This window comes from Tachyglossus aculeatus, chromosome 1 (genome assembly GCF_015852505.1).
Source record: "Tachyglossus aculeatus isolate mTacAcu1 chromosome 1, mTacAcu1.pri, whole genome shotgun sequence".
NCBI lineage: Eukaryota > Metazoa > Chordata > Mammalia > Monotremata > Tachyglossidae > Tachyglossus > Tachyglossus aculeatus.
The window spans coordinates 95009642-95036152 of record NC_052066.1 but is presented as its reverse complement, the minus strand read 5'-3'; the positions used below and the strand labels follow the sequence as shown (position 1 = coordinate 95036152).

The 26511-nt window shown below is 46.2% G+C and overlaps 1 protein-coding gene and 1 non-coding gene across 2 annotated transcripts in view; both read right to left on the bottom strand.

The window, feature by feature from the left end:
• Window positions 1–9825: 9825 nt before the first annotated feature.
• Window positions 9826–26511, bottom strand: part of ERICH6 (glutamate rich 6) — a 39410-nt gene continuing 22724 nt past the window's right edge. The window contains exons 12-16 of the mRNA XM_038745593.1: window positions 24099–24247; window positions 23102–23187; window positions 18342–18497; window positions 14231–14459; window positions 9826–10574 (exon numbers count right to left, since the gene is read on the bottom strand). Coding sequence (XP_038601521.1) covers window positions 10311–10574; window positions 14231–14459; window positions 18342–18497; window positions 23102–23187; window positions 24099–24247 — 884 coding nt within the window. The 3' untranslated portion in view covers window positions 9826–10310. The remainder of the gene's footprint in view (window positions 10575–14230; window positions 14460–18341; window positions 18498–23101; window positions 23188–24098; window positions 24248–26511) is intronic.
• Window positions 24770–24907, bottom strand: LOC119936618. Its single transcript, XR_005453809.1, has one exon. It is a non-coding gene; the product is annotated as a small nucleolar RNA SNORA7 (small nucleolar RNA).

Sequence of the window (26511 nt, the reverse complement as noted above, 5' to 3'; positions counted from 1 at the left end):
GAGTCGGAGTAGCTGGGCCAGCGCTGACAGGGCAGAGCCATGCTGGGTCTCAAGAACTTTTCTCCTCAGAATTTGAAGAGTCGAAATAGGACAGCTCAGCTTGGGTCTGAGAATTTAGAGCCTCCCACCTGGCGATTGAGGAGGAGGAAGAGAAGAAGAAGCAGAGCCAGGGCTGAGGGAACTTGACACATTGGCCTGGAAGGGCGGAAAGGATCAGGCCCCAGACAGCCAAGCCCTGGGGTCATGTTGGAGCCCCAGCTGCAGCACTGGGGCAGAAGCTGGTAGGAGGCTTGGGAATCCCCACTTCCCCCTGAGACCACCGTCCCACACCCTGCTTTGGCTGCACACGGGCTATGGGGTGCACTCTAACTCCAGGAGTCAGGGATGGTGGGAATCCGATGTAGCTGGAGTAAAAAAACATGCCGGTTCTGTGTCTGTGTTTCTTTCAGCAGGGAAGCTGGGCAGTACGTGCAGAGATGGGATCCCCGCTGGGGCTGGGGGATGGGTCGGGTTGGGGGCCCGGGTTGGACTTTCCCAGCACCTTCGGGAGGTGAGGTTTAACTCTGGAAGCATTTGGTGTAGCAGAGGACTAGTGGCAATCAGGCAGCCAAGCTTGACATTGGCCAGTCCCTGTCTCAGGATTTCCTGTCTCCCTCTGAGGGATTTTGGGGAGTCTGAGTTTTACTGGCTAAGACCCTCCGAGTAGTGGAGAGAGTAGTAAAGGTATTTGTTGAGGATCCACTGGGTGCAATGCAATATACAAAGCACTTGGGAAAGCACAACAATAACATGAGACACAGACCCGACCCACAAGGAGCTTACTCTCATGAGGGAGAATAGACATAAACACATTTACAGATGGGTTAATCAGAATAAAATAAAGACATGGCTTATACAATTGATCATTCCTATATAAATAAGTGCTGAGGGAGACTGTAAGTAAATATGTAAGTGCCAGGGGTGACTGATAGATGTAACTTGGTTTTTGAGATAATTGGAGGAGGCTTGTCAGGGAGGTGGGATTGTAGGAAGGCTATGAAGATGGCAGGGAGAGCTAACGTCTGTAGGATCCAAGGGGAAGAAGGAGTTCCAGGCTGGTTGAACAGTGAGAGCAAGGGGAGGCAGGAGGGTTCAATAGTAAGGTTCAGCTAGAAGACGGCTTTGGAGGAATAAAGAGAGAGCCGGCTGGTGAGGAGAGCCGATGTGCAAGATGAGTAGATATGGCTCTTGGGATCTGGCCCACGATCTCCCATCTCTGCCTTGCTCATGCCCTCCACGGCTTTTCTTCCTCTGTCTCCCTTTTCCTACCTTTTCTCTCCCTTCTAAAACTCCTTTACTCTGGGTCTCTGTTTGCTCCTTTTTCACTCTCTCCCTGACTCATTCTTTCCTCTTCTCCTTGTCTTCAGGGTCTTCATGATCTCCATGGTGGAGAGCCTTGAAGCCAATTGTGAGAAGTTGTTGCTTGATGCAGAGTGCCATGGGAAACCACTGGAGGATTTTGAGGAGGGAGAAAATATATGATGAGTAGCTATCCTCTTCTCCCACCCACATCCCAATCACTGCTCTTCAAAGCAGCTTGGAAAACCATCCCACAGCTCACAACTTTCCTGTACCCAGAACACCCTCCCCTCCTTGAATCTTTGCTAAAAATCTCCTTCAGGAGATTTCCCATCTTCCTGGTCAACATATTCCATCAGCCTCCTCATCTCTCATATTCATCTGGTATTACTTTAAGCACTTGCTCTTCTTATCTTTTCTCTCACAGTTAATGATTGTGAATTTACCAGTTTCTGTCTAGCCTTCCCCTTTAAACATCTTTAGGGCAGGGACTGTATCTTGTATTTTTTTGTGTGTGGTGTTCAAAATGTGTTGACACCAACCCCAAAGCTGGAAACAAAATTGAACGTTTTTATTAGTGATTTCTCCATCTGTTTCCTTACTGTGGGCTCAGTCTCTTGATGCTTCCTTAGTTGCCTCAATGTCAAGGGCACAGGTGTTAGCTTGGCAGGTAAGGAGGAAGCAATACCTTATCATGGTTGAACCAAACTGAGTAACTATTTTGAGGCTTTGAAAACATACTGGCTTAATTAGCACAGGGATGCAGGTGTATTCATGTGCATGTGTATATCTGTATGTATGTGGCAAGCTCAGAGTCTGACTTTTTTGAACAGTTTTAAAAGTAGTATCTCTTTCCAAGAGCAAAGGGCTCAGCATCTATGAACGGGCATCCTGTCCATACAGCACCGATATCCTCAAGACCAGGGGACTGGAGATTTCCGTTCCTGTCCCTGAACATCCCTATACTACTTAGCTCTGGCCCAGAGAAGGTATTCGGGGCTGGGTTCAATTTCTACAGGCTCATTTGACCCCGTTTCCCATTGGTATCTGGCCAAAAGCCAGCCCCAAAGTGCAGTTGGGCACCATGTGGCAGAGATCCTGACGGGCTTCAAGGGGATGGCTGCAGATAGGCGTGCAGAGGTAGCCGGCGGCTGAAAGAACGGCGGCTCAGGCTGAGCAAAGCGCAGTGCTTGCTGGAAGGAGAGAGCCAGTAACTGAGAGGTAAGTGCAGGAGTTAGAGTAATTGTTTTTGTTAACGCCGACTGTGAGCAAAGCTCTGTACTAGGCACTGTGAAATAATATGCTGCTGAGTATCAGGCCCTGTCCCTGGCCTTCAGGAATCTCCCAATCTCAGAATAACTGAGGAAGAAGGGTTGGCATAAGACATGGCAGCCTATGAGTCAAGGCTAAGGATAATAATAATAATGATGGTATTTGTTAAGCGCTTACAGGGTGCCAAACAATAGGCAAAAAAAAAAAAAAGAAGCAGTAAGGGAGCTGTGTCTAGGGGAGTAGAGCTTCAGGCTCCTTGTGGCTCACAGTCCAACCATTGCAGTGGCAGCCACCGTTAATAACTGCCACAGCCTCTCAATGTTCTAAACTGCCAAGATTTCTTAGAAGGCCCTCCCCCCCAGCTTTTTCCCCCATGTCCCTCTCCCCCCCACCCCACCCCCAACGACCCTACCTCCACCCCTGCTGGCTACCCGGGGTCAGGAAACACCAAGAGAGGGTTTGCCGTAGGCTTGCCACCCACCCACTAGATTTCCCTGTCACAGATGGGCCCCATTCAGAGGCCAAACAAGCACTCCAGCGGCCTGGACTGGGCAGCTATTTGGGGAGATGGTGTGGTGTTGGAATCAATCAGTTAATTAAGCAAACATATTTATGAGCATTTTCTAAGTGCAGAGCACTCTACTAAGCATTTCTTTACTAATGGTATTTGTTAAGCACTTGCTATGTGTCAGACACTGTATTAAGTGCTGGGGTGGATACATGTTACAGAGAAGCAGCGTGGCTCAGTGGAAAGAGCACGGGCTTTGGAGTCAGAGGTCATGGGTTCAAATCCTAGCTCTTCCAATTGTCAGCTGTGTGACTTTGGGCAAGTCACTTCACTTCTCTGTGCCTCAGTTACCTTATCTGTAAAATGGGGATGAAGACCGTGAGCCCCACGTGGGATAACCTGATCACCTTGTGACCTCCCCAGCGCTTTGAACAGTGCTTTGCACTAGTAAGGGCTTAATATATTCCATCATTAATGGTATTTGTTAAGCACTTACTATGTGTCGGATACTGTATTAAGTGCTGGGGTAGATACATGTGAATTAATAATAATAATAATAATACATGGTATTTGTTAAGAGCTTATTATGTGCCAGGCACTGTTCTAAGCACTGGGGTAGAAACAAGGTAGTCTGGTTGGACACAGTCCCTGTCCCTCATTTCACAAATGAGAGAACTGAGGAGGACTCCCAAGCCCATGCTCTATCCACTAGGCCATGCTGCTTCTGGCTGGACACAGTCTCTGGCCCTCATGGGGCTCACAGTCTTCCACTTGTCTGCACTATAACCCTGGACAAGTCCCTTAATTTCTCTTTGCCTCAGTTACCTCATCTGTAAAATGGAGACTGAGACTGTGAGCCCTATGTAGCTCTCTTCCTCCCTTCAAGGCCCTACTGAGAGCTCACCTCCTCCAGGAGGCCTTCCCAGACTGAGCCCCTTCCTTCCTCTTCCCCTCGTCCCCCCTCCATCCCCCTGCATCTTACCTCCTTCCCTTCCCCACAGCACCTGTATATATGTATATATGTTTGTACATATTTATTACTCTAATTATTTATTTATTTATTTTACTTGTACATATCCATTCTATTTATTTTATTTTGTTAGTATGTTTGATTTTGTTCTGTCTCCCCCTTTTAGACTGTTGGGTAGGGACTGTCTCTATATGTTGCCAACTTGTACTTCCCAAGCGCTTAGTACAGTGCTCTGCACACAGTAAGTGCTCAATAAATAAGATTGATGATGATGATGATGATGACTGTGTCCAACCTGATTATTATCTTTTATCTACCCCAGTGCTTAGTACAGTGTGTGGCATGTAGTAAGCACTTAAAAAATACCACAATAATTATCATCATCATAGAAGAGGAGAACTGCGGTGCAGAGAAGTTATGTGACTCTCCCAAGGTCACACAGCAAGCAACTGGCAGAGCCGGATTTGGAACTCAGGTCCTCTGACTCCCAGGCCTCTGCCCTTTCCATTAGATCTAGACTGTGAGCCCACTGTTGGGTAGGGACTGTCTCTATATGTTGCCAACTTGTACTTCCCAAGAGCTTAGTACAGTGCTCTGCACACAGTAAGCGCTCAATAAATACGATTGATTGATTAGATCACACTGCTTCTCTTGGGAGATTATAATAGAGTAGGAAGACATGATTCCTGGCCACAGTAAGTTTACACACTAGAGGGGGAAACATATTAAAATAAATTTCGGGTGGCTATATACATGTGTTGTATGGTTAAGGTGAAAATCAAAGTGCTCTAGGGGTACAGATCCAAGTACACAGGTGATGCAGAAGGGAGGGGAAGTGAGGACTTAGGGAAGGCCTCTTGGAGGGGATATGATTTTTAGTAGGGATTAGTTTCTGAGGGAAGTAAAGGAGCTCGATTTGGAAGCAGCATGGCTTAGTGGAAAGAATCCGGGCTTGGGAGTCATAGGACATGGGTTCTAATCCTGGCTCCTCCACTTGTCTGCTGTGTGATCTTGGGCAAGCTACTTAACTTCTCTGTGCCTCAGTTCCCTCATCTGTAAAATGGGGATTAAGACTGTTGAGCCCCATGTGGGACAGCTGATGACCTTGTATTTACCCCAGCGCTTAGAACAGTGCTTGGCCTAGGGTAAGCACTTAACAAATACCATCATTATTAATTATTATTATAAGGTAAACTCTCTCCTGCCAAGGTTGATTTAGCAGCAATCCTTCCTGGAAGTAAGGAATAGATTAGAAAGGTGAACTCTCAAATCTCTTTCAGCCTTTTGAGTCCATGAATACAAACTGGAAGCAGTTTACTTGCATTGGCTTATTACGAGTAGACCTTAAATGGGGATTGGAGTTTTAGACCGTACTGGTGATGGAAAGTTTTCTGTTAAAATGGTGGTAGGAGTAGTAGCATTTATTTGAAGCTGTATTAAAATCACATCTCAATCAATCACTCAGTGGTATTTATTGAATGCTTACTATGTGCAGAGCACCTTACTTGGCACTTGGGAGGGTACAATACAACAGATTTGGCAGACCTAAGCCCTACCCACAAAAAGCTTATAGTCTAGTTTGGGGAGAGAGACTTTAAAATGTTACTGATATGGGAAATGGCAGACTATAAAGGATATGTATCTAAGTACTTTGGGGCTAACTGTGGGGTGGCTATTATGTGCTTCATAACAATAATAATAATAACAATAACTGTGGTATTTGTTAAGTGCTTACTATGTGCCAAGCACTGTACTAAGCGCTGGTGTGGATACAAGCAGGCTTAGTTGGGGAAGGTCTCTTGGAGGAGATGTGATTTTAGTAATTTTGAAGGTGGGGAGAGTGGTGGTCTGCCAGATATGAGGAGGAGAGAGTTCCAGGCCAGAGAGAGGACATGGGCAAAGGGTCAGTGATGAAATAGATGAGTTTGAGTAGGTTGGCATTAGAGGAGCAACATTTATGGGCTGCGTTGTAGAAGATCAGCAAGGTAAGGTAGGAGGGCGTGAGCTGATTGAGTGCATTAAAGCTGCTGGTAAGGAGTTTCTATTTGATATGGGGGTGGAATGGACCTGATTCTGATCCCAGCTCCAGCATCTGTTTGCTGCTGTGTGACCTTGGGAAAATCACTTCACTTCTCTGTGCCTCAGTTACCTAATCTGTAAAATGGGGATTACGGCTGTGAGACCCATGCAGTACAGGGACTGTATCCTACCTGACAACCTTGTATCTATCTGTATCTTAGTACAGTATCCGGCACATAGTAAGTGCTTAACAAATACCATAAAAATACCAAAAATACCCTATCACTCAGTTTATTATATGAAAACTGAGGCAATTTACTTTGCCAAGTGTTTTCTAATGTACTTCCCAAGCACTTAGTACAGTGCTCTGCACACAGTAAGCGCTCAATAAATATGATTGAATGAATGAATGAATGAACTAACCGAAAACTGCTGTAGACTGTAAGCCAATTATGGGCAGGGAACATGTCTGCTAATTCTGTTGTACTCTCCCAAGTGCTTAGTACAGTGCTCTGCACATAGTAAGTGCTCAGTAAATACCACTGATTGATATGAAAGGGAGTTATTTTTTTCAAATTTGGCTTTCTGGTTGTCTTTCAAGTTCCTGTCTGGTGACACAAGGAGTCAAGATCTTAACGGCCACCTTTAGCCCAACCCAGGATGTTGTTTTCACCTGATCAAAGCAAAAGCTACTCCACTGCTTGGTTCCTGGTTTCCTTGAATGCTGGGCCTGATCCCCATCCAGTTGGAGAAAGCCAGAGAAAAGTGTATGTGGTAAGTATGCCTTAGAGGCCAAGCAGAAGCAGTATGGTGTGGTGGGTAGAGCACAGGCTTGGGAGTCAGAAGGTCATGGATTCTAATCCAAACTCTGCCACTTGTCTGCTGTGTGACCTTGGGCAAATCACTTCACTTCTCTGTGCCTCAGTTACCTCATCTGTAAAATGGGGATTGAGATTGTGAGCCCCACATGCGAAAGGGACTGTGTCCAACCCAATTTCCTTGTATCTACCCTAGCGCTTAGTATAGTGCTTGGCACAAAGTAAGTGCTTAACAAATACCATAATTATTACTAGCTTCATAGATGCTGAGGGAATGATGTTCCCCATGGAATTGGCATTGAGAGGGGAAAGCCGTTAGCCACCTCTGACCCCGACTCATGCCCTTCCTCACCATTCACTTCCAACATACCGCTGCCCTCCCCATCCTCCAGACACTTCTGAAATCAGACCTCCTCTGGGAGATCTATCCTGACTAATTTCTAATTCTCCCCTGCTTACATTTCCCATTTAAGCCACTCGAACACTCCAGTGCCATTTGGGGATGCAGGTATTTATGATGATAGGATGGTATTTGTTAAGTGCTTACTATGCTCCAAGCACTGTACTGAGCCCTGGAGTAGATATAAGATAATCAGGTTGGACCTAGTCCCTGTTCCACAAGGGGCTTACAGTCTAAGAGGGAGGGAGAACAGGTATTTAATCTTCAAGTACCATAATTATTATTACTATTATTATTTTACGGTTGAGAAACTGAGGCACAGAGAAGTTAAGTGGCTTGCCCAAGGTCACACAGCAGGCCAGAGCCTGGATTAGAACCCAGATCCTCTGACTTCCAGGCCTGTGGTCTTTCCACAAGGCCACCCTACTTCCCAAATCTCCCACATTATAAATATCTCTTTATAATCTACTACTCGCTGCTATTGATGAATGGTATTTTTTGAGCACATATGGTGAGCAGAGCACTGTATTAAGTGCTTGCGAGAGTACAGTATGATAGATTTGTTCAACACTGCCCCTGCCCTGAAGGAGCTGAAATTTATTTTAGTGTCTGTCTCCCTGGTATATTGTAAGGTCTTTGAGGACCAGGATCATGTCCACTATTCTACTGTACTCTCCCAAGTAATCAGAAAACCTATAAAAATCTTAATTAATGATAGGGGCAAGTCACTGCATAATAAATGCTTTGATAAAACAAATCTTACGTCAGTAAAAAAATCAGTAGCATAAAGCAAAGCAAATATGCAAAACTGAAAAATAATGACAAAATTATTAGGTTCACATCAGTTAATTACAGCAAAAAACAATACATTTTCACAGCCGTTTTCTCAACACAACTTACATTTTGTATTGCAACACTTGAAACAAAAAAAAAATCTGCCTTTACTCTAAAATGAATTCCACAACCTCAGTTGTTCTTAAAGTACTTCTATCAATCTCCATGCTCAATGAACAGGATTGCTTGATTAGTTGATGGAATCAAACACACACATACATTTCCAGTATTAGCAGTTTAAGCATATTTTAAAAATATTAAACAAGAAAAAAAAGTAAAACTGCTAATGAGATTCTGGCTCCCTCAAACATGGCCATCTTTCAAACCTGGAATAATAATGATGATAATAATAATAAATTATTGTGATATTTGTAAAACACTTACCATGTGCCAAACACTGTTCTAAGCACCAGATTAGATTCAAGGCAATCATTCATTCATTCATTCATTCAATCGTATTTATTGAGCGCTTACTGTGTGCAGAGCACTGTACTAAGCGCTTGGGAAGTACAAGTTGGCAACATATAGAGACAGTTCCTACCCAACAGTGGGCTCACAGTCTAGAAGGGGGAGACAGAGAACAAAACAAAACATATTAACAAAATAAAATAGAGTAAGTATGTACAAATTAAATAGAGTAATAAATACGTACAAACATATATACATATATACAGGTGCTGTGGGGAGGGGAAGGAGGCGGGGGGGGGATGGAGAGGGGGAGGAGGGGGAGAGGAAGGAAGGGGCTCAGTCTGGGAAGGACTCAAGGAGGAGGTGAGCTCTCAGTAGGGCCTTGAAAGGAGGAAGAAAGCTAGCTTGGTGGATGTTGGAAGAGAGGGCATTCCAGGCCAGGGGGAGGACGTGGGCCAGGGGTTGACGGCAGGACAGGCGAGAACAAGGCACAGTGAGGAGATTAGCCGCAGAGGAGCGGAGGGTGTGGGCTGGGCTGTAGAAGGAGAGAAGGGAGGTGAGGTAGGAGGGGGCGAGGTGATGGACAGCCTTGAAGCCGAGGGTGAGGTGTTTCTGCCTGTTGCGTAGGTTGGACACAGTCCCTGTCTCACAGTCTTAAGTAGGATGGAGAACAGGTATTGAATATTCATTTTAAGGGCGAAGAAAGTAAGGCAAAGAGAAGTTAAGTGATTTGTCTCAGGTCACACAGAAGGCAAGTAGTAGAGCCACGATTAGAACCCCGGTCCCCTGGCTCTCAGACCCATGCTCTCTCCTTTATGCACACTGCTTCTCTAGGACCTTGTAATGTCTAAAGGTTTTACCTTCCCACTGATTTCTGGAAAGATGCACCTTCTCCTCAAACTAGGGATTCCTGCGGAGGAGTGTTAAATTGGGTCAGAGGCATCCGTCTTCCGGTGGATGAAAGATTTTGCTTTTTCCTGAGTTGTTCAACTGGAATATTAATTCTAATGGGGCAGGTCAGAAACTGACATGACTTTAAACACTTCAGAAATCAGTTGAGGAAAATTCTGACTGAAGGAAGCCTATAACAGGAACCAGACCCAAGGCAATAGTTTGATTCCCCGAGTTGACTGATGTCATCAATGTTTGTTAGTTCTGCCATTGGGCTCGTTCAAATCAGTAGGCTACTGGTTTTCTACTGACTGGTGCCAGCTTTGAAAAAGAAAGACACAAAATGCTTATTACACGGATTCAAGGGTCATTTCAAAAAGTTTAATGTAAATCGAAACTATAAAACGCCAGCCTTTCCCATTAGACAATGATGGCCACTTGTCCAGGTTGCTACTGGATGGTCTGGTTTTCAGCAGGTCCATCCCCTGTCTGGCACAGATAGGGCCCCAGATTCTGCCATCGATTTCCATGACTCAGAAGTGGTAGCTATATTCAGAGGACCTGAGCAGGAATCGCTAGGTGGGTCAGGGGTTCTCCCGGGAAAATGCTTCACATTTGGGTGGACTTAGGACTTCAGCTGTAAAATGGTGCCATTGATATCTTTAGATAACATTGCATGCCCGCTATAGGGCAAGTGACATCACATGCACCACAATGTCCGGGGCCCACGAGGGCCACTCCTGATGGCCACTCTCCAGCCAACATGGGCTCCTTGCTGGCGGGAAGGGGAAAGAAAAGGTAAATCCAGGCTGGAGCCTGTTAAAGCAGCATGGCAAAGACACAAGGCCCTAATCAAATCGGTTCCTTTATTAGTTCCCGTACGGTCTCAACTGCATCATCAGCTAGCTCAGAATTTTGGCAGAGGCAAAGCAGTTTTAGAGCATGGGATGCCAGGTAAGATGGCGGTTTCATCTTGTCCCAGAGCTGGCTGGAGGGGAAGTCCCGGCAGCCTTGCAGTTTGTCGAGCAGGTACTGGATCCTTATCCAGTGGGCCAGTAGCAGGAAGTCATCTTGGCTCAGGAGCCTGAAGGAGGGGATCTGGTCCACACACCTGATCTGGGAGACAAAGGCAGGGGCTAGCAAGGATGAGGGCCGGGGGAAGGGCCTGGGCCACCTGAGGCATGACTATCTCCACCAGTTCATTCACCCCCTTGTCATCCCTGCAGTCCCCCTACCCGGAGCCCTGGGGTCCTGCCACAAGCCGCCAGGAGTCTGTTCACAAGGCTACATAGAGAAGAGGGGAATGGACCTGGGTTCTAATAGTGGCTCTGCCATCTGTCCACTGCGTGACCTTGGAAGTCACTTCCCGGTGCTTCAGTTATGTCATCTGTAAAGTAGGGACTAAGACTGTGAGTCCCATGTGGGACAGGGACTAAGTCCAACCTGATGAAATTGTATTCAATTGTATTTATTGAGCACTTACTGTATGCAGAGCAATATACCAAGTGCTTGGGAAAGTACAATACAGCAATAGAGATAATCCTTGTCCACAACAGCCCCACTACCCCAGTGTTTAGCACAGTGCCTGGCCCATAGTAAGAGCTTAACAAAGTGGCAAGAACCCAGGCTTGGGAGTCAGAGGACGTGTGTTCTAATCCTGGCTCCGCCACTTGTTTGCTGTGTGATCTTGGGCAAGCCTATTCACTTTTCTGTACCTTAGTTACCTCATCTGGAAAATGGGGATGAAGACTGTGAGCCCCATGTAGGACAACCTGATTACCTTGTATCTATCACAGTGCTTGGCACATAGTAAGCACTTAACAAGTGCCATTATTATTATAAAAAGATTAAATTATCTCTACCACTATAGAATGAAGTCCTGCTTCTGAGGAGAGCCAGGAATTCAGAGAGGCTGTACTCACCACCACCTAACCTCAGCTGAAGACTCCGCTACAACTCAGCCCTCTAACTCTGCTCCTCTCTCCCCCTTCTAGACTGTGAGTCCGTTGTTGGGTAGGGACCCTCTCCATATGTTGCCAACTTGTACTTCCCAAGCGCTTAGTACAGTGTTCTGCACACAGTAAGCGCTCAATAAATACGATTGAATGAATGAATGAACCTACTCACTGTATCTGATTATTCTGTATCTGACCAGTGCTTAGGAGAGTGCTTGGCACACAGAAAGCACTGGAAACATAGCACATTTACTGTTATTGTTATAGCCCTAATTCATGCTCCCAGCCACTCCTCTCAGGTCCAAATCTACCCATGGAAACTTGGTGACCGGGTGACTGCTCCAGATTGGTTAGAGTGGGAAAGGAATAATGCTCAGCAAGATTCAGGGAACGACATGAGGTGGAGTAGAAGAGACTGTGACACAGCCAGTAGGGAGTGAGGAGGAGAGAGGACATGGAGCAGGTGAGCTTTTCTAGAATGGAGTCAACACAGAAATGGTAAAAGGGTGAAAAATAATAATAATAATAATAGTATTTTGTTAAGCCTGCAACCTTATGGCACTTATGTACATATTTATAATTTAGTTTAATATGCCTCTGCCCCAACACCCCCATTCTAAGCTGTAAACTCCTTGTGGTCAGGGGATGTGTCTACCAACTCTATTATGGTGTACTCTCTCAAGAGCTTAGTACAGTGCTCTGCATCAATAAATGCAATCGATTGATAAATAATTTTTGTTATAATTCCAGAACAATGGGAAATATAAAATTTAACCAAAATGTGCATGGGCTCAAATCTTTTGCCTCCAAAGGAACTAACATTTTCCTTTCTGAGGGGATTTTGTTTCCCTTTTGTACATTTAAAAAATCTTCACTTGTAAAGTTCAGTTCCCATTAAGCCCCTGTGTGTTGTTTCACAAATAGGTGCTAATGCAAAGATAAAAATGTGCAGGTGCCACCCATAAGGGAAACACATCCCTATCCCACCTCTCAAGGTGGCTCATTACTGTTGTAAGCTTGTTGTGGGCAGGGAACGTCTCTGTTCATTTTAATACTGTACTCTCCTGTTTAGTTCAGTGTTTTGCACACAGTAAGATATTTGGCTTCTCCTGGTCTGGAGCTGTCAAAAGGGGAGGTAGGAGGGAGGCCTGTGGCTCTAGTGGAAAGAATATGAGACAGTGTCAGTAGACCTGGCTTCTAATCCCACCTCTGCTACTGGACTGCTGAATCACCTCAGGCAAGTCCCTAACCTCTTTGCCTGTGATTCTGTGTTTGAACTGTAGGGATGAGACATCTTCTTTTCCTCCCTCTGATTTAAGCGTATTGTGGTAATTTTACACATATACTTCAAGGAAATTTAGCAAGTGCTAGACAATAATAATAACAATAATAATGGTATTTGTTAAGCGCTATGTGCTAAGCACCATACTAAGCACTGGGTAGATACAAGAGAATCAGGTCCCACATGGGGCTCACAGTCTAAGTAGGAGGGAGAGCAGGTATTGAATCCCCATTTTGCAGATGAGGGAACTGAGGCACAGTGAGACCTAATCACTTGCCCAAGGTCACATAGGAGGTATGTGGTAGACCTGGGATTAGAACCCAGGTCCTCTTACTCTCAGGCCTCTTTTTCAACTAGACCAAGCTACTAATACTAATTGTGGTAGTTATTAAACACTTACAATGTACCAAGCACTGTGTTAAGGGCTGGGGTATGCACAATATATGTATAGGCAGATTGGACACAGTCCCTGCCCCACATGGCTCATAGTGTAAACAGGAAGTGAGAACAGGTATTTTAATCCCCATTTAACAGAAGAGCCCACTGTTGGGTAGGGACAGTCTCTATATGTTGCCAAATTGTACTTCCCAAGGGCTTAGTACAGTGCTCTGCACAAAGTAAGCACTCAATAAATACTATTGAATGAATGAATGATTGAAAGAGGAAATGGAAGCACAGAGAAGTCAAGTGTTTAGTCCCAAATCACACAGCAGGTAAGTGCCAGAGTCTGAATTAGAACTGGGTCCTCTGACTGCTAGGCCACTAAGGCCACACTGTCTTTGTGGCTAGGACCAAATGCTGAGCCATTTTCAAAAGCCATGTGGACAGAAAAATTATTCTTGCATTATATCCTGTAGTTCTGAGAACTGAGGAGAGAGGACAGATTACCGGGCAAGTACATTCTAGAAGGATGTAAGATCACTGTGGGCTCAAGAACGTGTCTACCAACTCTGCTACATTGTAATAGTAATACTAATGATGGGATTTGTTAAATGCTTACTGTGTACCAAGCACTGTTCTAATCACTGGGGTAGATACAAGGTAATCAGGTTGTCCCACGTGGGGCTCACAGTTTTAATCCCCATTTTACAGATGAGGTAACTGAGGCACAGAGAAGTTAAGTGGCTTGCCCAAGGTCAAACAGCAGACAAGTGGCAGAGCCGGGATTAGAACCCACATCTGCTGGCTCCCAAGCCCGTGCTCTTTCCACTAAGCCACGCTGCTTCTCTAAATTGTACCCTCCCAAGCTCTTAGTACAGGGCTCTGTATTCATTCATTCATTCATTCAGTCGTATTTATTGAGCACTTACTGTGTGCAGAGCACTGTACTAAGCGCTTGGAAAGTACAAATTGGCAACATATAGAGATGGTCCCTACCCAACAACGGGCTCACAGTCTAGAAGGGGAAGACAGACAACAAAACAAAATATGTGGACAGGTAAGCACTCAATAAATATGATTGATTGAGTGATTGATACTCTACTAAGCATTTCCCAAAAAATGCAGAGTTCCACAGTTTCCCTCAGAATACGTACCTGCACTTTGGCTCCCACACTGAATCTGGCCTGCTGGCCCAGGGCCAGAAAAGTGACTGAGATTTTATCCTGATCTATGATCCGGACACCAATGTACTGACTCAGTGACAGAAAGATGGGCTTAAAGGGAACAGTGGGACGAGAAGTCAGAGTACTCGACCACTTCCACATCCTCACTCTGTTGCCGGCTGCATCTGAACACTGCCCTCCCAAAATGCTGAAGTTGATCCTAAACCGGAAGAGAAGACACAGTGAACACTTCTACAGGGAGCTGCATTCAAATCAGGCAAGTAAGATGCGGCAAAATCAGAGGCAGAAGAGTTGGAAGGTGGGACTCATTTTCCTTTTCCTTTTCCCCTTTCTGCTGTTGTTCATTCCAGAGGCAGTGTGCGATGGTCAAATTCTGTTCTTTCCAAGATGGGATTAATAGGGACAGAACCTAAATGAGGAGGTAGTAGTAGTAGAGATAGTGTTTATTGAACACCCGTGGAGTTATTTGCAGGGTAGCAGCATTGTCTAGTGGAAAGAGCACAAGCCTGGAAGTCAAAGGACCTGGGTTCTGGTCCTGATTCTGCCACTTGCCCCCCGTGTGACCTTGGGGAAGTCACTTTACTTTTCTGTGCCTAAATTACCTCATCTGGATGAAAAGAGTATTAAATCTTACCTCCCTCCACCCCCACTACTTAGAAAGTGAACCTCATATGGGACAGAAGCTTTGTGTCCAACGGCATCAGCTTGTGTCTACCAGAGTGTTTAATACAGTGCTTGGCACATAGTAAGCACTTAACAAGTAACATAACTACTCTACTCAGCTTTTGGGAAAGTGTAGCAGAAGCAAAAGATGCAAGGAGCTTAAACTCCAACAAGCAGGCTTGATGGGAAGACGAGTTAGTAATAAGTATCTCAGCAAGATTGTATTCCCTAAGGCTAGATCTCTAAAGTAAAGCAGAGAGAGAGAATTGCAGCAATTTCCTATCTGGGGCAGAAAAGGTGTGTTTACCTTAAAAAAAGTACTAAACAATTCAGATGAAAATACATATTAGGAACCAGAACGGGCCAGGTAAATTCTCTGGGTTTCAGGTGGAGACTTAACGTGAATGTAATAGTTGTAATAAAGGAATTTATTGGATGCCTACTGAGTGCAGCACACTCTCCTAAGCATCATAGCATTCTCCCTCAAAAAGCTTGTTGGAGTTGCAAGGTTCATGTTCCACAACCACCCAGCAAAACATCTCTCCTCAGTAACTGGAAAGATGACCCCATCCAATTTTATGAGAGGCCTCTAATGGGGAAGCCATGTGGCCTAGTGGAAAGAATACAAACCTGAGAATCAGGGGATCTGGGTTCTAATCCTGACCCTGCCACTTGCCTGCTGGATAGTCACTTAATTTCTCTGTGCCTCAGTTTCCTCAACAGTAAAATGGGGATTCAATACCTGTTTTTCTTCTGATTTAAGACCGGGAATTCCATGTGGGACAGGGACTGTTTCTGACCTGATTAACTGTGCTTGTCACATAGTAAGCACTTAACAATTACCGTGATAATAATAATAATAACAATATGTCTTTGTTCTGTTTCTGGCATACATAAGCTTAGGGCTGGAATACTCTCCCTCTTCATATCCAACAGACTATCACTCTCCTCACCCTCAAAGCCTTATTAAAAGCACATCTCCTTCCAAAGGCCTTCCTTGACTAAGCCCTCATTTCCTCTTCTCCCACGCCCTTCTGTATCACCTCTGCACTTGGATTTGTACCCTTTCTTCACCCCTTTCCAACCCCAGAGCACTTATGTACATAGCCATAATTTATTCATTTATATTAATGTCTGCATCCCCCTCTAGGCTGTAAGCTCACTGTGGGCAGGGAACTTATCTACCAACTCTGTTATACTAAACTCTCCCAAGCGTTTAGTACAGTGATCTGCACACAGTAGGCATTCAGTGAATATGATTGGTTGATTGACTGGTATGCACTGAGCACCTACACTTTAGCTCTGGGGCACAACTGATTGGTTTGTTGTGCTTTTCCAAGGCGTAGGGAATGTGCCTACCACTTCTGGTATATTGAGCACTTAGTACAGTGCTCTGCACACAGTGAGTGCTCAATAAGTATGATTGATTGATAATCAGTGGAAAATACCGTCGTGACTTCGTAGGTCTAGGGCTCGACCTCTACTTCATGCCAGTTCTCTCACTGTGTGAGGAAAATGAACCTGATGGAGTCTGGCAGCAATGGCCTTAACCACTGCATCCAACCCCCTTGTCAGGGCCATCTGCTTCTCTCCCCCATTACGCTGTAAGCAAACTGGGTCGGAGGATAGGAATTGTGTCTTTTCCATTGATGTATGTTCTCCAAGTGCCTAGACCAGTGCTTGGCACACTGTCGGCATCTAATACAGTGACCTGTCCACAGTAGACACTTAGCACAGTACTCTATAATAATAAGGGTGGTTGTTTAACCCCTACTATGTGCCAAGCACTGTAATAAATGCTGAGGTAATAATGATAATGATGATGGTATTTATTAAGCACTTACCATGTGCAAAGCACTATTGTAAGCACTGGGGAGGTTACAAGGTGATCAGGTTGTCCCATAGGGGGCTCACAGTTTTAATCCTCATTTTACAGATGAGGTAACTGAGGCACAGAGAAGTTAAGTGACTTGCCCAAAGCCATACAGCTGGCAATTGGTGGAGCCGGGATTTGAACCCATGACCTCTGAAGCCCGTGCTCTTTCCACTGAGCCACGCTGCTTCCCTAGCTAGAGGGTAATCAGGAAGGTCCCACAGGGGTTCACAGTCGAAGTAGGAGGAAGAATAGGGATTAAATCCCCATTAAATAGATGAGGAAATTGAGGCATAGAGCAGTTAGAGCATTTAAGTGACTTGCCCCAAATCACACAACAGGCAAGTGGCAGAGCCAGGAATCCCCTGATTCTCAGGCCTGGGCTCTTTCTTAGGCCACACTGCTTTCTACCCAGAGTAGTTGTCTAGTACAGTGCTCTGCACACAATAGGTTGCTTAGTTCATCCACACAATGTATGCTGGTCACCGATGTTAATACTGATGATGATGATGACAAACCTGCCTAGCAACTGTACATTACTTCAGGATTTTCTATATTCTCCATCCCCGTTTCCACTGCCCTCCCCAAAGTGGGCCTGAACAGCCTCCAGGCACAGCCCAGGGCCCTGCCCTGTCCACTGCTTAGCTCAGGGCATCAGTGGGGGCTCAACAGCTCCCGCTACCGCCACTGCTGGGGTTGCCCAGCATGAGCAAACTGGAGGACTCAGTCCTGCACATCTGTGGCCCTGCCTCCATTACCCAGAGCCTCGCAGGGACCGGCCAAGCTGGGCTCAACGGCAACCATGGGGTACCTGGCCCCCAATCCTAATAATAATAATAATTGTGGTATATGTTAAGCATTTACTGGGTGTCAAGCATTGTTCTAAGCACTGGGATATAAACTAATCCAGTTGGACCCAGTCCCTGCCCCACATGGGGCTCACAGTCTTAACCCCCATTTTACAGATGAGGTAACTGAGGCCTAGTGAAGTGATTTGCCCAAAGTCACACACCAGATATGTGGCAGTCAGAGTTAGAAACCATGTCCTCTGACTCCCATTTAAGATGAGGTAACTGAAGCCTAGTGAAGTGACTTGCCCAAAGTCACACAGCAGACATGTGGCAGAGTTGGAGTTAGAAACCATGTCCTTTGACTCCCAGTCATGGGTTTTTTCCACTAGGCCACCCCTCTTTCCTGGTGGCTGAAAACAAGCCTGCTCCTATGTCTGCTCCATTCCAGAAATCTTTCAGCTCTTTTCTTAGTGTTTTCATACTTCCAGGTTGCCTTGGCAGTGGTTACATGCCCTTGGTGTGACCCCAGTGCCTCCAGGAAGAATTAGATCTGTGGATGCTTGAACACGAAAGGGAAGGGACCACCTATTTAATGATGCCCGCAGGGACCCCTGGGTGAAACCAGCACCCACAATCATCTCTGGAACCTGGCTGTGCCTGTGCTTGACCCTGGCAGGGGGAAGGGGGAGGGGGGCGGTCCCCAGAACACCCCCTGGGCAGCTTCGAGAAGAGGGTGCTGGGCCCAGGCACAAACCAGACATTCCCATTTGGGTGGTAGCAGGTTCCTTTCCCACAAGAATCAAACACAGCTTGGATTTCTGCGCCGCATTGCTTGTCTTCCCGTACTATACACAGAAAACCTTTCACCTGGCTGGCAGTGACGAGGACGGCCAGATTTCCCGACGGATAGCTGAGATCAGATAAGGTGACTTTGAGGCCTTTTGGAGGAAAAATGATCCTGTCACTAAGGCTTCTGCCTTAAAATGGGGCTTATATCCCGGAAAGCAGTGTGGCCTAAAGAGCCTGGGCTTGGGAATCAGAGGACCTGGCTACTAATCCCAGCTCAACCACTTGCTTGCTGTGTAACTTTGGGTAAGTCACTTCACTTCTCTATGCCTCAGCTTCCTCAACTGTAAAATGAGGATTCAATACCTGTTCTCCCTCCTTATTTACACTGTGAGTCCCAAGTGGGACAGGGACTGAGTCCAACCTGATTACCTTGCATCTACCCTAGTACTTTGAACAGTGTTTGGCACACAAAAGTGCTTCACAAAAACCATAATAAAAAACAAACCTTGGGGTTACCCAAATCCCCTTATTATGATTTCTTCAATGATAATAATAACAGTAATAATGGCATTTGTTAGGCACATACTGTTTGCCAACAACTGCACTGGGGCAGATGCAAGATAATCAGGTCAGACACAATCCAAATGAGAGCGAGACCAAGTGTTGACTCCTCATTTAACAGCTGAGGAAACTGAGGCTCAGACAAATTACTTGTCAATGGTCACACAGCAGATATGTGACAGAGCTGAGATTAGAACCCAAAATTAGAACCCAGTAGAAGCAGTGTTGCCTAATGGAAAAGAGCATAGGCTTGGGAGTCAGCAGCGTGGCTCAGGGGGAAGAGCACAGGCTTTGGAGCCAGAGATCATGGGTTCAAATCCTGGCTCTGCCAATTGTCAGCTGTGTGACTTTGGGCAAGTCACTTAACTTCTCTGTGCCTCAGTTACCTCATCTGTAAAATGAGGATTAAGATTGTGAGCCCCCCGTGGGACAACCTGATCGCCTTGTAACCTCCCCCGTGTTTAGAACAGTGCTTTGCACATAGTAAGAGCTTAATAAATGTCATCATTATTATTAGTAGTAGTATGACCTGGGTCCTCATCCTGGCTCTACCCCTTGCCTGCTGCGTGACCTTAAGCAAGTCCCTTTGCTTTTCTGTGCCTCAGGTTCCTCATCTAGAAAATGGGTAGTCGATACCTGTGCTCCCTCATACTTAAAATTTGAACCCTGGTTGGAGCAGGGACTGTATCCAAACTGAATATCTTGTATCTACCCCAGGGCCTAGTACAGGGCCTGGCATATAGAATAAACACCTAAAAATGCTAAAGTTATTAGATCCCTCACAGGTCAGTGCTCTTTCTACCAGGCAATTCTCCTTCTCCTAGACCCACTTGTAATCTACTCACTGGTAGGAACTGAAGAGAATGAGCAACTCATAGCCAACAGTGCACTCCCCGGGAATAAATAGCCCAAGCCCTTGGGGAAGGACAGTACCCTTGGGGAAGGACACGAGGGGGAATGACTTGCTTTTTCCCAAAGGTTTCTTTCTTCAGGACTCAGTGAGCCCTGGAAAACTGCAGAAACAAGCGTTTGGTGGTCCAGCCAAACCATGTGGGTGCATGTGCTTCACAGACTTCGTCCTTTCCTGGTTCTCCTCTTATCTCTCTGGGCCATTCATTCTCAGTCTCCTTTGCGGGGTCCTCCTTCCCCTCCCATCCCCTTACTGTAGGGGTTCCTCAAAGGTCAGTTCTTGGTCCCCTTCTGTTCTCTATCTACATTCACTCCCTTGGTGAACTCATTCGCTCCCACGGCTTCAACTATCATCTCTACGCTGATGACACCCAAATCTACATCTCTGCCCCTGCTCGCTCTCCCTCCCTTCAGACTCGGGTCTCCTCCTGCCTCCAGGACATCTCCATTTGGATGTCTGCCTGCCATCTAAAACTCAATATGCCCAAGACTGAACTCCTTATCTTCCCTCCCAAACCCTGCCCTATCCCTGACTTTCCTGTCACCATAGATGGCACTTACCATCCTTCACGTCTCACAAGCCCGCAACCTTGGTGTCATCCTCGACTCTGCTCTCTCGTTCACCCCTCACATCCAATCCATCACCAAAACCTGCCAGTCTCAACTCCACAACATCGCCAAGATCTGCCCTTTCCTCTCCATCCAAACCGCTACCTTGCTGGTTCAATCTCTCATCTTATACCAACTGGATTACTGCCTCAGCCTCCTCTCTGATCTCCCATTCTCCTGTCTCTCCCCACTTCAGTCTATTCCTCACGCTGCTGCCAGGATCATCTTTGTGCAGAAATGCTCTGGACATGTTAATCCCCACCTCAAAAAATCTCCAGCGGTTACCTGTCAACCTATGAGTCAAGCAAAAACTCCTCACTTTCGGCTTCAAGGCTCTCCATCACCTCGCCCCCTCCTACCTCACCTCCCTTCTCTCCTTCTACAGCCCAGCCCACACCCTCTGCTCCTCTGCCGCTATCCTCCTCACTGTACCTCATTCTCACCTGTCCTGCCGTCAACCCCCGGCCAACGTCATCCCCCTGGCCTGGAATGCCCTCCCTCCGCACATCCGCCAAGCTAGCTCTCTTCCTCCCTTCAAAGCCCTACTGAGAGCTCACCTCCTCCAAGAGGCCTTCCCAGACTGAGCCCCCTTTTCCCTCTCCTCCTCCCCATCCCCCCACCCTGCCTCCTTCCCCTCCCCACAGCACCTGTATATATGTTTGTACAGATTTATTACTCTATTTTACTTGTAAATATTTACTATTCTATTTATTTCGTTAATGATGTGCATTTAGCTTTAATTCTATTTGTTCTGACAACTTGACACCTGTCCATATGTTTTGTTTTTTTTGTCTCTCTCCCCCTTCTAGACTGTGAGCCTGTTGTTGGGTAGGGACCGTCTCTATATGTTGCCAACTTGTACTTCCCAAGCGCTTAGTACATTGCTCTGCACACAGTAAGCGCTCAATAAATATGATTGAATGAATGAATGAATGAATGTGTTGCATGCCTGCTGTGTGACCTTAGGCAAGTCACTTCACTTCTCTGTACCTCAGTTCTGTCATCTGTTTAATGGGGATTAAGACTGTGAGCCCCATGTTGGGCAGGGCATGTGTCCAACCCAATTATCTTGTATCTACCCCAGTGCTTAGAACAGTACCTGGCAAATAGGAAGCACTTCATAAAAACCATTATTATTATTAATATTATGCGAACCCTGTACTGTCACAGGCAGGAACCGGACCGAATGGACCACTGATCAGGGCCATAGTGATCCCAGCATGGCATGGGGAAGCAGCATGGTGTAGTGAATAGAATATGGGCCTGGGAGTCAGAAGGTCATGGGTTCTAATTCCAGCTCTGCCATTTGTCTGCTTTATGGCCTTGGGAAAGTCATTTCACTGCTCTGAACCTCAGTTCCCTCATCTGTAAAATGGGGATTAAGGCTGTGAGCCTCATGTGGGACAGGGACTGTGTCCAATCCGATTTGCTTGAAACCAACCCAACACTTAGTAGTGTTTAGCATATGCTAAGAGCTTAATAAATACCATTGTTATTATTATTATTATTATCATAATGATCATCATCATCCCCTGGACTGATTCCCCCTAGTGCAGATTTCTTTCAGGTGAAATAGAGCCCTGAGGGCTAGTTTTTTTTATGGCATTTATTAAGCTCTTACTATGTGCAAAGCACTGTTCTAAGTGCTGGGGAGGTTACAAGGTGATCAGGTTGTCGCACAGGGGGCTTACAGTCTTAATCCTCATTTTCCAGATGAGGTAACTGAGGCCCAGAGAAGTTAAGTGACTTCCCCAAAGTCACACAGCTGACAATTGGCAGAGCTGGGATTTGAACCCATGACCTCTGACTCCAAAGCCCAGGCTCTTTCCACTGAGCAATGCTGCCTAGTTGTAGTCACCCACACAAAATCCACCCTTTCCTCTCCATCCATACTGCTACCACCTTAATACAATCACTCATCCTATCCCTCCTGGATTACTGCATCAAACCTCTTGCTGACCTCCCATCCTTCTGTCTCTTCCCCACTCCATACTTCACTCTGCTGCCCAGATCATTTTTCTACATAAACAATCTGGAGACATCACCCTGCTCCTCAAAAAACTCCAGTGGTTGCCCATCCACTTAGATTTCAAACAAAAATCCTTCTCCATTGGCTTTAAATCACTCCATCGCCTTGACCCTTCCTACCTCATCTCACTTCTCTCCTTCTACAACCCAGGCCACACATTTCAATCTTCTAGTGCTAACCTTCTCACCGTGCCTCAATCTCTCCTGTCTCGCCAGGGACCCCTAGCCCATGTCCTGCCTCTGGCCTGGAATGCCCTCCCTCTTCTAATCCAACAGACAACCACTCTCCACCACTTCAAAGTCTTACTGAAGGCACATTTCCTCCAAGAGGCCTTCCAAGACTAAACCCCCCTTTTCTGCATCTCCCACTCCCTTCTGTGTTGCCCTGACTTGCTCCCCTTTGCTATTACCCCGTCCCAACCCCAAAGCACCAGTGTACATATCTGTAATTTCATTTACTTGTATTGATGTCTGTCTCCTCCACTCTAGACTTTGAGCTCGTTGTGGGCAGGGAATGTCACTGCTTATTGTTGTACTTTCCCAAGCATTTAGTACAGCGCTCTGTACACAGTAAGTGCTCAATTAATACGATAGAATGAATGAATGAAAGAAGGATACAACAGTTGGGCGGAGCCATCTGGGAACATGGTCAGGAACTTGCCCCCTTGCTTGTAGTGCTTTTCCAAGAACTGATTTGCTACCATCTGCAGACAGAGAGAAAGAGCAGAGCTTGGTCAGTTTCTGAGGGCCTGGTAGGCGACTAGTCCCACCCCGAAAGGGCTGCTGAGGCGTCACCACAGCACTGGGATAGATGTGCTGGCTCTCGAGGGAGGTCCAGTCGCCCAGCTTCCTTACTTCCTCTGGCCCTTCCCCCTTCGGTGAGCATAAGCAGAGGGGGAAGTAATAATAAATAACAAATATATGCGTTAAGTGCTTACTATGTTCCAACCACTGTACTGAGCTCTGGGGTGGATACAAGGTCATCATGTAGGACACAGTTCCTGTCCCACCTGGGGCTCACTATCTAAGTAGGAGGGAGAAAAGGCATGAAAGCTCATTTTCCAGAGGAGGAAACTGAGGGTCAGAGAAGTCAAATGACTTGCCCAAGGTCCACAGCAGGCAAGGGGAAGAGGTTGTTTTTAAAGGGCCCCAAACCTGAAAGGAGCTAGTGGATGTCACAAAAGGTGCCTCCAAGAGGTCCCAACAGCAACTTCCATTTCCTGTTTGGCTTCGCCTTTCCTCTTTTTTCACTTGGGAGGGGTCACACATTTATTTTATGGTATTTGTTTAGCACTTGTGCCGATGGGAGAGTGGGGGGGGAGGGGGTGCCAGGGTCAGGATGGCACAGAGAACCCTGCCCTCTGTTCCCCTCCCTCTTTCTGAACCCAAAGGAGACAGTCTCTGGGGCTTTAACTTCCCCTTTCCAGTGGGTGCATTGAGCTGATGCTAAGAAACTCCAGTCCTGAAGTGAACCATAGGCTCCATCAAGGAAGATAATGCAGCCAACTCTCTCCAGCACGTGGTTTTGCCTCACTGGCCTCCCCCTATTGATTTTTGCCTTGTTGGTGGCTGGGCAGGCAGAGCCCTACCTGGGGTGGCAGAGGGCAAAAATTACCTTCCCGCCTGTGGTGGTGAAGTCACAGCAGGTGATAAAAAAGCTCATTTGCTCCTCCTCAGGCTTGATCACCTCCTTAGGTTTCACTGTCCATTCCCCCGGCGGCTCCTTGGACATCTGATAGGAAATAGTTTTCAACTGTCGAGATACTGGGAGAGAAAGAAGACACAAGACTCAGCCACATCTTCCAAAGCCAGTGAATAAACCAGTTTATTTACTGATGGCCACTATGGGCAGAGCACTGCACTAGGCCTTAGGAGACCACAGTAGAGGGAGATGACGTGATCCCTGTCCACAAGGAGTCTGCACTCTAAATTTTCATGCTGGCCCTGTAGAAACTCTTCTCTTGGGGATGCCTCAGCCTGCTCTAATAATGATGATAATAACAATAGTAATTGTGATATTTGTTAACTACTGAGTGCCAAGCATAGTGCTAAATGCTGGGGTCTTGTCTTTATGCTGTTGAGTCCTTTCCGAATCATAGCGATGCCATTGACATATCTGTCCCAGAATGTCCCATTTCCATCTGCAATCATTTTGGTAGTAGATTCTAGAATTTTCTTGGTAAAAATATGGAAGTGGTTTACCATGGCCTCCTTCCACTCAGTAACGTTGAGTCTCCACCCTTGACTCTCTCCCATGCCGCTGCTGCCCAGCATAGGTGAGTTTTGACTTGTAGCAGATTGCCTTCCACTCGCTAGCCACTAGCCAAGCTAGAAATGGAATGGGTAGGCCTTTGCTTGACTCTCCCTCCCATAGTCGAGACCGGTAGAGTACTGGAAACTCTCCAGCTGCGATCCTGAGAGGGGAAAATATTGGGGGTAGATACAAGATAATAAGGTCAGACACAGTCCCTAGCCCACATGAGGCTCACAGTCTCAGTGGGAGAACAGGCATTTACTTTCAATTTTACAGATGAGGAAACTGAAGCACAGAGAAGTTGTGGTCTCCTCTAGGTCACAATAATAAAGATAATAATAACAATAATGGTATTTACTATGATTTCCAGGAATCAGGGGCAGTTCTGGCCTCAGGAAAAGCCTGTGCACAATGGCGGACAGGCCTCAATCACAGACCGAGATCCACAGGATGGGTCGATGATTGCAGTAGCTGTAAGCTTGCTGTGGGCAGGGAGTGTGTCTGTTATAACTTTCCCAAGAGTATAATGCTTAATATATGCTTAATAGAGTGTTCTACACACTGTAAGTACTCAACAAATACCACTGGTCGATTGATTGGTTTGGGTGCTGTCTCTTGCTCCCCCCAAGCCATGCTTTTGCCAGGACCTAGCATGGTTCTAAGGAGCAGGTGAACGAGGGTGCAGTTCACCATGAAGGACACGCAAAGGTTTCGTCAGTCCAGAAAGACCTCAGAACAGAGTCGGTGGTTTGCCAGAGCAGCATAACTCAGTGGCCAGCTGCCTTGGAGGCCACCATTGTCTTTATTTTTCATTCATTCATTCATTCATTCATTCATTCATTCAATCAATCATATTTATTGAGCGCTTACTGTGTGCAGAGCCCTGTACTAAGCACTTGGGAAGTACAAATGGGCAACATGTAGAGACAGTGCCTACCCAACAACGGGCTCAGTGATGTGTATATATCTATAATTCTATTTATTTATATTGATGCTATTGATGCCTGTTTGTTTTGATTTCTGTCTCCCTGCTTCTAGACTGTAAACCCATTGTGGGCAGGAGTTGTCTCTCTTTATTGCTGAACTGAACTTTCCAAGTGCTTAGTACAGTGCTCTGCACACAGTAAGCGCTCAATAAATACGATTGATGATGATGATGATGATGAATAAATACAACTGAATGAATGAATGAATGAATGTTTTCCAGGACTCCTGTGGGGCCCATCCACCTCACAGAACACCCTAAGGGTTCATTTGGGAATTTGAGGTTCACTGGACCCCTAAGGAGTCATTTGCTCAGAAACTTTGACCACAGGTGGCAGACCAGTCACCGGCAGGGCAGAGACGAGAACAGGGGGAACAGCAGGGCTTCTAGAATAAGCTGCTAGCCAAGGATGGTCACAGCTCATCCCCTCTGGGCTAGGAACCTGACCCAAGGTCCCACTGAGCCACTCGGCTGGGCCAAAAAGTCTCCGGGAGCAAACCACAACCTCTAGACTGTATGCTCCTTGTGGGTAGGGAACATGTCTACCAACTCTGTTGGATTGTACTGTTTCAGGCACTTGGTACCATGCTATGCACACAGAAAGTGCTCAATAAATACCATTGATTGAATGAGACAATTGCCTAGTGGAGAGAGCATGGGCCTGAGAGCCAGAAGGACCCAGGTTCTAATCCCAGATCTGCCACTTGTCTGCTGTGTGACCATGGACTAGTCACTTCAATTCTCTAGGCCTCAGTTCCCTCATCTGTAGAATTGGGATTAAGATTGTGA